The sequence below is a fragment of the Eleginops maclovinus genome, chromosome 12 (genome assembly GCF_036324505.1).
Source record: "Eleginops maclovinus isolate JMC-PN-2008 ecotype Puerto Natales chromosome 12, JC_Emac_rtc_rv5, whole genome shotgun sequence".
Classification (NCBI taxonomy): Eukaryota; Metazoa; Chordata; class Actinopteri; order Perciformes; family Eleginopidae; genus Eleginops; species Eleginops maclovinus.
In genome coordinates, this window is record NC_086360.1 from 21,735,247 (window position 1) to 21,746,100 (window position 10,854).

A 10,854-nucleotide genomic window follows, 5' to 3' on the forward strand; every position below is an offset into this window, starting at 1 on the left:
TCTTCTCCTAGTCCCATAGTCTCATACAGAGCTTGTGATTGAAGAACTTCATCTCAAACTCATGCATTGTCCTTCTGATATTGACAAATGATACGTACCATCATTAAATCCATCTTTCTTTGTATGTATATCAAGTATCTTGGTAATTCTTTACCACCTATAGAAGCGTTGGACACACATACAGCTCCATGAACGCCTCAGATCTAAAAATACTTTACCCGGGTTTAAACCGTGGACATCATTATTTATAATGACACATACTTTTGTACACACTGATCACATTTTTCCCCCTAACTTTGGGATATATCATGTTTGTGGATGGTAGTGTACTTTGGTGATGTTACAGCGCTCAGGACTCTTGTCTCTTGTTTTGTATATCTGGTGTACTTTAGAGTTCTCCTGCAGGGGGGGGGGGTTTGAATAATTTATGCAACAAATGAGTTTGCCAGGAGATGCAGGTGTTCAGCTGAGGACATGCAGGGGCCCGACGCAAAGCCTCAGGTTTCATCACAAACACCTTTTGGGTACAACACCATCGACTAGGGATGTGGGGATCATTGAACACAACAAGTCACAAAGAGCAAATCATTTAACAATTTGATCACTCTTGAAACCAAATGACAGACAGATTTTGGATTCTTTTTAGTCTTTCTGGGATCTGTGTAAATAAATAAAAAAGGACAGGCAGCAGAAACAATGAGGAAGACACAGAATGAAGGGAGAAGGAGCGAAAATCATTCAGATATTTATTAGTAGATTGAATATTTCAACATGCTTTAAAAACACATCTGATCATAAGTAGTTCTAAGAAGTGCTATCGTGGATTTCTGGCTTCATTTGTTCTCAATTTGAATCTGCAATCGTCCATATAGGTCAAGAGCAATAAATAGTATCAGCATTGCTATTGATACTTTAAAAAAGGTGAAAGTTCTCACCACACAAGTCATTGTTGTAACACAATAATGTGTACTATCAAACAGTGTGTTGATGTGTAAAGCCAGCAGCTCAATAGCTCCTCGTCCCTCCCACTCGGCCTTGTCACAGAAGTGTTAACGCTGATCTGAGAGCAGTGTAAATGATGGACTCAATAACAGTGCGAAACAGTGTGTGTGCGTTTGATGTTCACAGAGGTTAAGTGCTGGAATATGTTGAGCTTTGCTGTGAATCAGTATTCAAACAGAACTGGCTAACAGGAATTCATGGTGTCTAATCCAGAGTAATTTACAGTAGTATAATAACAGATATAATTCAACTGTTATTGACAGTTACACAAAGTCGTTGCCGTTAGGAAAAATATTACATTTTGCTTAAATCATTCTCTATTACTATCTCTAAGTCAGCAGATAAAGGTAGTTAGTGAATCCAAGAGGCATCAGTATTTCTTTGAATATTGAGTTAAACACCTTCCAGTCTTTAAGGATACCAGGTTTTTTGTATGAGGCTGCACATCCTTAAGCTCTATTGACCACTGATATTGTAATCATGTCCATCAGTCCAATTGAACTGAGTTTAGGGAATATTTTCTCAGTACTCGAGTGTAACACCCCTCTACGACCCACTGTGTTAGTGCTGGTTGGACAGATTTGAGTTAAAATCGTACGATCTCACAAACCATATAAGGGAAATAGATAAAGTGCCAGAGTCTAACACACTTTTTATCTACTTTGAATCCAGGAGAGCTTGTTTCCTCCTGTTTCTAGTCCTTGTGCTTAGTTAAGCTAACCGACTCCTGACGGTAGCTTCACAATAAACAAACCAACATATGATTGGGTAATCTTATCTAACTAGGGCTATTTCCCAAAGTGTTTAGTACTATAAAAACTGCCCAAGTGTTAACCAAGCATCACTGTGCAAACCATGTGATTTTCCCATCCATGGTTTCTTGAGAAGCAACTTGGTAAAAAAGCCTTTGTGAATCAGTGTGATTTACTTCAGATTTTTCCAATGTCATTTGAATGTGATTTGCCATAATTAAGAGAGGCTGTCAGCACCAGAGGAGTTGGTGTTTTTCACAGTGTTGTTTTTGTTTTCGTAGGCTCAGGGTGTTGCTGGTTTTGGGGCAGATATATCCTGACGGGTTTTTTTCTGTTTTTTTTTTTCTCTTTGCTGTATTTGGAAAATGCTGCTTTGTCAGCAGGTCAGGTAGGTATTTTTCCCTCCCCCAGTTTTCCTTTTCCCACACAAACAAACATTAAGTGCAGTCCCACACACACACACACACACACACACACACACACACACACACACACACACACACACACACACACACACACACACACACACACACACACACACACACACACACACACACACACACACACTCGTAATCTCTGCTTTGTCCTCCTTTCTCCTCTTTCCCTCCCTCTCTCTCTCTCTCCCTTCTCTGTGCGGGAAGGCAAACTCAGCAGACCTCCAGGCTGCCAGGGAGGAAAGGCATTCTGGGTAATCCAGGTTGCAAGAAGAAGCAGGGAGAGAGGAAAAACACTCTGAAATTCACTGGTTTCACTGCTTTAAAACAGAGATACAGTATCCATCTGCACACACAGCTGCTGAGACAAATACAAGTTTGCAGCGGAATATGGAATCAAAGAGCTGCCTCCTTTCCCCTCATGCCGAACATTAACGATTAGGAACATGAACTGACAATGAGGGAGGACGGGGGGTAGCGAGTGTGGTAGGGTAGAGAAGAGGAGGACACAGGAGTGTCGTCAGCCGGCTTTTATCTCCGCTCTGATTAAACCTCGTTCCTGTCTGACCTAAAAAGTCAGCTGGCGGAAACTTCAGAGACTGTGGGTGAATTTCACTGGAGCTCTTTACACCCAGCCAATGCTTCAGAGAGAGAGAGAGAGAGAGAGAGAGATAGCGCGCGCGAAGAGGAGATCAGACAAAATAGGACAAAGAGTGGGCAGATACTTTAAAAGAGATGTGTGCAGACATGCTGGAATTATATGCGCTCATTCTTCACACAGTATCTTATATGTGGATGTATCTCATGTTATTTGGTCTGTACATGTCATGAGGAAGAGGCTGGTGCTGGGTGGTAACTCTGGGTTAGTTAGTAATACAATGCCACAGGAAGCAGGCAGAGGCTGTGTTGAGATGTGCCAGCACCACCCGTCTGGGAAAAGGACAACAAAAAAAAACACAAGGTATAAAAATAAACCTGAGCCAGCATGGCAGGGTATCTGAAGAAACAGGAAATATCCCACTGAGGGAGGGACAGCAAGTGAGACATATGGGAAGACCCTTGCATTGTTTCATTGGTGGCATGTTTGGAAGAGGAACTGTACTGTATGCATGCACTGAGCAACAGTCACAGAGAAAGGCTTCAGATCTTTTCCTGAAAAACAACAGCAGTTTTTGCACGTGCAGATTGATAACATAATGTACCATGAGTGTTAAACTCTTAAATGTAAAGTTATGGGATTGTTTATATTGCATTGATACTGGTGGCTGAGTTTTAACCTTTTTTTATTGTACAAAGATTCTTTAAAATGCATCATATTTTATAAACTCATCACATACAAACTTACTTTGCAAAGTAACTAGAATGAAGATTAAATAGCTGAGTTAAATATGCAATAGCATTCTGAAGTGTAGATGAAGTATGACTATAAAGTATGTAAAGAAACCACTTGTCAAACTTCCCGTGGGATAAATAAACTATTTAGATTCTGATATATAAAATGTGCTAAATGGAGCGAAGCCTGCGAGCTACTTCAGGCAGTCAACCCCAGCACCAATGCATTCGCACATAACGCCCCTCGTCACTCTTGCAACCAACCAAACATAGTGTCCTAAATCTGGCGCTCTATTTAAGCTGTTGGATCTGCCTACCTCTGCCTTGCTAATGCTGCTGCCGCTACTGCTGTTTCCACGCTGCTAATGCATTCATCACCTCACTGCTGCTGCTGCTGCGTTCACGTTGGAGATGCTCGCCTGCCCCACCACCACCCCTAGCTCCTCCCCAGCTTCCACCTGTAGGCTCAGGGGATAGTTATCCAATCATCACTCAATGTTCTATGTTAATATGTGGAGTGATGAGGCCCGAGCATAGACGCCAAACTCAAACTATATACTGCTTCTAATAAACATATTAATGAAACACGTGAGTTGTCTGACTGAACTGTAAATAAGGCAGTTAACTTAATGTTTTTAGATACTTTCCACCACTGCTGAGCAGAATTGCCTTGAATACCAGCAGGCTGCTTTGAGTTGTGACTTATTTCTCTTTGCTGTGTTTGCATCTCTCAGAGTGCTGCAGCAGCTCCCAGCCCGGTCCTTGGGAACCTTCCCCCAGGAGATGGCATGCCAGTGGGACCAGTCCCTCCAGGGTTCTTTCAGGTAAATGGTGCACACACACTCACACACACACACACACACACACACACACACACACACACACACACACACACACACACACACACACACACATACCCACATACACTCAAAGAAATTCAGGAGGAGAGGACAGATAAATTGTTGTGTCTTATGGCCACTTACGAGTACATCTTAATTATCATTTCATAAAACTTCTATTTCATATGTGAGTATTTCATTCATGATGCTGTTTCTCACACACTTAACTGTATGTGTTATTGTACAAAGTCTCTGTGTATAATCTGTGCTTATCTGTGTGTGGGAGCACCACTGTGTGTTTTCTCAAAACGGAGGGAAAAGAGTCTGACAGGAGAAATAAATGTTTCGCTAACAAAAGGTCACACATGCAGCTTCGCCCCGGATCATCTCTGTTCTCCATCAGAAGGACTCTGCCAGTTTCAAATCGATTAACCGACATTATCAGTCAAACTCAGACGCTCGCATCTGACACGCAGATCAATATCCTTCATAGGCATTTCTCGACTCCACTTTTGAAAAAAAACTCCAAACATCCTTTTCAATCTCCTTCTGAAGATCAATTGATCTTTGTAGACAAGGTCTTGTCGAGACCTATTGGTTAATGAAACTCAACATATAGCAGATCGCCCGGACTTCTGTCAGGCTCCATAAACTGATTTGAAGATCTCAAACAAAACACAGCAATGCCCTCAATAGTATGTTTACATATTTGGGCTTCAACTATATTCATTTATTTGTTCATTCAGTTTATTAAATTGGGAACTCTGTGTTAAATTCTATGCACTTATTTGTTAATGAAAGTATGAAAACAAATTGTAAGCTACTATAGTATTTAAATAGACTTAACGTAGTCTAGTTGTGTATCTGTGATGGACTTTCAGCACTGCTGGGACTTGAGAAGAGGGGTAATGAGGAATAAAGACCCTCAACATAACAAGTGGACCATTGCTCTCTAGTGGCAAGTTGTTATATTGCTTCCCTCAAGCTGTTTTCCTGTCCTTTCTGACCACAGTGGCATCAGCTCAGCCGACATAGCAGAAGTATTGCTACTGTCTGTGGTGAGGACAAACGAAAACCCACTCCCAGCTGCAAAAGAGATTCTCACACCCGCTGCCAAACAGTTAACACACACGCTGACATCACTATTAACCAAGCTCCGCTTTTATTATCTCATTCTTTTTCCATAAATTCAATCCAATGAAAGGGTGGTTGGCTTCCTGAGTGTCCTGTCATGGGCATGTTGTTAAAGGAAAAGGAGAAGTTGCTGTGGTTGGTTTTCTGTTTTAAAGAATTTAGTGGTGCTTCATTCAATTTATACACCAATGTTGTTTCTGTGAATGGGGTTGACAGTGCAGAACCAGTGTTGTTTTAGATTGTGTAAACATGATAGCCCAGAGTAACTGAACATGCATTTATTCTGTCATTTTCTTTCAGCCGTTTATGTCACCTCGATACCCCGGAGGACCCAGACCTCTCAGATTACCCAATCAGGTAAGAGCCATGCTGACCCCTGCAGGCAGCAGACGGTACTGTGAATAGTGGAAATGGAAAGTTGTTTGTATGACTGTGACTATAATGCTAGTGATGCATCTTCCTCCCTCTGTAGGGACTTGGAGTCCCAGGCAGCCAGTCCATGTTACCAAGTGGAATGGACCCCACAAGACAGCAAGGTATGCAAACACAATCTGTTAAACTGGAACAAATATATTGCTGAGTCATTTTCCATTTGTTCAAAGGACAACATTGTTTTACCTTACTTCATTTAAACAAGAAGTGTTTTCTGTGGACTCACAGCTTGGTAGAGCCTTTGTCATAAAACTGACATCCAAGAACTATTTACAAGTAAAGCTGCATTAAGGCAAATTGTTGCTTTGACCTCTGGAACAAGCTGATGGCTGATTGTATATTGACCCTCCTACTATGTTTCAGGACATCCCAGTATGGGAGGACCAATGCAGCGGATGACTCCGCCCAGAGGCATGGTACCGCTCGGGCCCCAGGTATGGGACATGGTAATCTTTGGGGAAATGTATGAAGTATTAGTTCTGGTAGTTCTGGTAAACATAACTGAGGATGTCTGATATCTTCTTTTTAAGGGCTACGGAGGTGGGATGAGACCACCACTAAACGCTCTGGTTGGTCCTGGGATGCCAGGCATGAACATGTGAGTGGTATCAACATGAGGTTTTTTCTGCACACACTCAATGTAATCTAAAGTACCCTCTCACTGAGAAGGACAACATTGAACTGCAAATATCCGTAAACCCTCACTACAGTAGATGTGTTTAATTACAACTGTACTCTATTGTTTTGGGTGTAAGGGGTTTGTAAGTTGAGCTAAACGACAGCTCCCCTCTATTTCGTCTTCTTTTTCTCCCGTTTTGTTCCCATCACCTCTCTCTGGCATCAGATGGACATGTTGTTGCCAACTTTGCCCAAATGAATTGGAAACAAAGAGGCTTGCCAAAATTAGATGACTAAAGTGTATTATTGTGTTTGTTTCAGGGGACCGGGTGGGGGCAGACCCTGGCCAAATCCTCCTAACTCCAATTCGGTAAGTGCCCTGACCAAAAAAAAGACACCAAACACAAAGTTACTTCATTCATTTCATGATTACCCTTTGTGTTTTTGCAGACCCCCTACTCTTCTGCATCTCCAGGAAGTTATGTGGTATGTGTTTGAGTTTAAACTGTCATTGTCCACTAGCATTACTTTATGAGTGAAACTTATGAAAACTAAAACTGTCATTTTTAGGGACCTCCCGGAGGAGGGGGGGCACCTGGGACCCCAATAATGCCAAGCCCAGCAGGCAAGATGTGTGTGTGTGTGTGTGTGTGTGTGTGTGTGTGTGTGTGTGTGTGTGTGTGTGTGTGTGTGTGTGTGTGTGTGTGTGTGTGTGTGTGTGTGTGTGTGTGTGTGTGTGTGTGTGTGTGTGTGAACTCATGCATACGTTGGTGCTCTTTCTTACTCATTGTTCTGTTTGTTGCATCAGATTCAACCAACTCTGGCGACAACATGTACACTATGATAAACACAGTCCCTCCAGGTGGGAGCCGACCAAACGTAAGACCTTCCTCTCTCAGTGTGTATCACATATCTGAGTGTGGTGCAGAGTTTGTGTATGCATTTAATCGTTTTCTCCTCAGTTCCCTATGGGTGCAGGTGGCGACGGTCCATTAGGGGGGATGGCTGGGATGGAGCCCCATCACATGAATGGATCACTAGGTACAGGAATAAGTAGTTACATTACATGACATGTTACTTGTGAGACGCTTTTATCCAAAGCAACTTACACTCATTACTGCGGACAATTCCAACAGGAGCCACTTGGGGTGAAGTTGCCTTGGATTTAAACCTTCATATCCACATAGAGTCCACCATTTGTTTACAGTAGCCTTGACAAACTCTGGATTAAGAGAGAGCAATTAGCATTTTTATGTTACCTGAAGCCCACTTTGTTTTCTTCAGTTTGTACAGTATGTGCTATAATGACATAACATCTCTAGTGAGATCGTTTTAACTTTACATTTGTGTTCCCTCTCTCAGGGTCAGGTGATATGGACAGTCTCCCTAAGGTGAGAGAAAATATGTATCTAGTTTAAATTACAATTGCCATATAAATCTAATTTGAGTGATTTAATAGCATATAATGACCATCTTTTTTTTTTTAAAGAACTCTCCTGGTAACCTCAGTATGAGTAACCAGCCTGGGACCCCAAGGGAGGATGGAGAGATGGGAGGAAACTTCCTAAACCCTTTTCAGAATGAAAGTGTAAGTCAATTATAATCTACTGTATGTGGAGATAAGAGGATATGTCAAAACTTCATACTATAACTATTAACTAAAGCATTTAAATACAGGAACAATGTGAAGGAATTTGCGGGATTTATTGGAATATACTATTTATAACTAGTTTTATAATCACCTGAAATGAATAATCGTTGTTTCCTTAACGTTAGAGTATGCCCTTGATATCCACAAAGGGATGGGTTCTCCTCACAGAGTCCGCCATGGTTCTACTGTAGCCCTGAAAAGACAAACCCATGCGTCTCTTGTAAAAGGAGGGGTTAATGTGGCATATTCAGGTGTTCAGTACAGTATAGGATGGAGGTTTGAGCATCAGCTACCTAAGATCCCATTGAACATGGTTCACTTAGATTGCGAGGAAATCACATTTGCATTATTCCCATAACGTCTACTATTTCTTATTATTGTTGGACTTAATCCATAACAGTTTGGAGGGATTTGTAAAATGTTCCTATACACACACTCACACTTGTTTCCCCTCATCTTGTCCCTGCAGTATTCTCCAAACATGACGATGAGCGTGTGAAGGCTCTGAAGCAGGTTTGGTTCAGTCGCCCATCATGCTGGGGTGCATCAGTGAAAAGCAGCGAGACAGGATGTGATGTCATCTAGGCCAGTGACTCTTCCTCCACCACAACCTGCCATGTCAGGACAGTCGACCCCCCCGCTACACCCTCCTACTAACCCCCAACCCGCCCCTCCATCGTTTCTGTCCACGTCTCTTCTCTACCGTTTCTTCTCCAGTTTTAATTGGTGACTCTGCTACATCCATCCGTTCTTCCTCTGCAACCATGAGACTGTACAAAGGAACCAAATTCAAACCCCTGGAGGAGGACTCTTTGTATATTTGCATACAGCCTGAATGAGACTGTGCACACACTCCTGTCTGCCTTTTGTTCATGCCCAAAATCAAATCACTATCCTGTTTATGCTAAAGTTTCAAATTTCAAGGATTTATGGAAACGTTTTGATTGATGGTCAAATTTAATCCAATCTTGAGTCTTTTGTCGACTAATAACTTGTCCGTCACTGAAAGAGAATTGGAGATACATTTCAAGAACAGTACCACAAGGTTTATTTAAGGCGTGTGCAGATATTTTGTCTTAATATTTGGCTTTGTGGTTTTCTTAATTGTTCAGACCACTTACATTGTGTTTTATATGTTATACTTTAATTCGTTTTTTTTTTATTCTACTTCCAAACTCAGCCACAATTGTTTAAAATGTGAGATCTCTTCAAAAATCAAAATGGGAAGTGTGTCGTCATTGAGAAAAACATGAAAACCAGTTCCGTTTTAGGCTAGAAGTGAGACTGTTACTTTTGTTGAACACCAGACCATGTGGGGCTACAGAAACAACAAATCTAATCCAATAATGGATTGAGTAATTCTGATCGAGAGAGAAATATTGTGTCACTTCTTCTTTCCAAAGGTATGTAATCTCACTTTAAATAAGGTCATGCTGAATGCTGAGGCAGCAGTAGGGATAACACTGGGTAAAATGGTTATTACCCAATAATACAAACCGGTTTTCTTTTTTTGATAAAGTGATTCATCTTTTATCATAAGCAATCAACCTCTGTTGAGATTCAAAGCGATGACAGTTTCCTTTTGGAAATTCTGTTGAGCGCACAGGGCAATAGTTAGATTTGTTTTATTTGACTTTGTTATAGAACAACTATGGACACTGAACCTGTGCATGGAGTCATGTGATTTGATTTTTGTTTGCTGGGGTGATGGTGAACTGTTAGACGCAAGCTTATGAAGTCACTCTGGTCACTTGTTCTTTGTTGCCATCCGGATTAACTGTGATCTCAGTGTGATGTGAAAGGTTGGTTGGTACAGAAAGCTAAATAAGCTTGTTTTTAATCAATGTTTTCAACTTTTTCACCGCCCAAGATGTGTTATCATACAAAAGGTCGATATGCCTGTGAACATTTCCCTCTCCCTACTGCATAGTGTACAGCTCCCAAATGTAGCTCCTCTTGTCTTGTATGTGTATTTGATATTATTATTATTGTTATTATTATTATTATTTAAAGATATCTGGAGAGAATTGTTGCAAAACGGAGGGATGGACTGCTGGTGCACCATCACAACTAAACAGAAATATTTTATTTAGTCACTTATGTTAGATCGAAGCCATACGTGGGAGTGCAAGATGATGCATTTGTAAATTGGATCATGTTTTCTGTTTCGTGGCAGTATGTGGGACTCCATTAGTGATGTGTTAATTTTCTCTTTTTTATTCTTGTATTATGTTTTTGTAAATACACAGAGAAGAATTTCATGGGTTTTGAATATGCTAGTATAAATCTTCTCTTCCCTTAGTCAAAGTGTCAGCTCTTCATTTATGTGTCTCTTGGTGTTTGTAGACAAGGTCACATGATCAAAAGTCATGCCTCTAAAAGTTGTGTGGTTCCCTCTGCTCCTCGTGTTGCACGGAGCAGTGTAAAGGTCAGCAGAGGACAACTCATAAGCATAGCATTAAAGCATGTTAACATGTGCAGTAACAGCCTTTTCCTAGATGCATTTACCCTAAACCTTAGCCATCTTTTAACTTGAACACATTGTGACATGAGAGCTTAATGTAATATAGTACTCTCATTATTATACAAGCAGTACACTCTTACAGGTCAGAGAGTTCAAAATGAATAGTTCCTTATTTACTGCCTTAAAATGTGAAAAT

At 41.1% G+C, this 10,854-nt stretch overlaps 1 protein-coding gene across 2 annotated transcripts in view; it reads left to right on the forward strand.

Annotated features, from left to right (window-relative positions):
* Nucleotides 1–10,495, forward strand: part of ssbp2a (single stranded DNA binding protein 2a) — a 43,378-nt gene extending 32,883 nt beyond the window's left edge. The window contains exons 5-17 of one of the 2 annotated variants that reach the window (XM_063896642.1): nt 4,255–4,344; nt 5,794–5,850; nt 5,966–6,029; nt 6,289–6,371; nt 6,456–6,523; nt 6,865–6,913; nt 6,994–7,029; nt 7,114–7,168; nt 7,352–7,422; nt 7,506–7,584; nt 7,906–7,934; nt 8,033–8,131; nt 8,664–10,495. In XM_063896642.1, coding sequence (XP_063752712.1) covers nt 4,255–4,344; nt 5,794–5,850; nt 5,966–6,029; nt 6,289–6,371; nt 6,456–6,523; nt 6,865–6,913; nt 6,994–7,029; nt 7,114–7,168; nt 7,352–7,422; nt 7,506–7,584; nt 7,906–7,934; nt 8,033–8,131; nt 8,664–8,693 — 810 coding nt within the window. In that variant the 3' untranslated portion in view covers nt 8,694–10,495. The remainder of the gene's footprint in view (nt 1–4,254; nt 4,345–5,793; nt 5,851–5,965; nt 6,030–6,288; nt 6,372–6,455; nt 6,524–6,864; nt 6,914–6,993; nt 7,030–7,113; nt 7,169–7,351; nt 7,423–7,505; nt 7,585–7,905; nt 7,935–8,032; nt 8,132–8,663) is intronic. The other variant, XM_063896643.1, reaches the window with a different exon arrangement.
* Nucleotides 10,496–10,854: the final 359 nt, after the last annotated feature.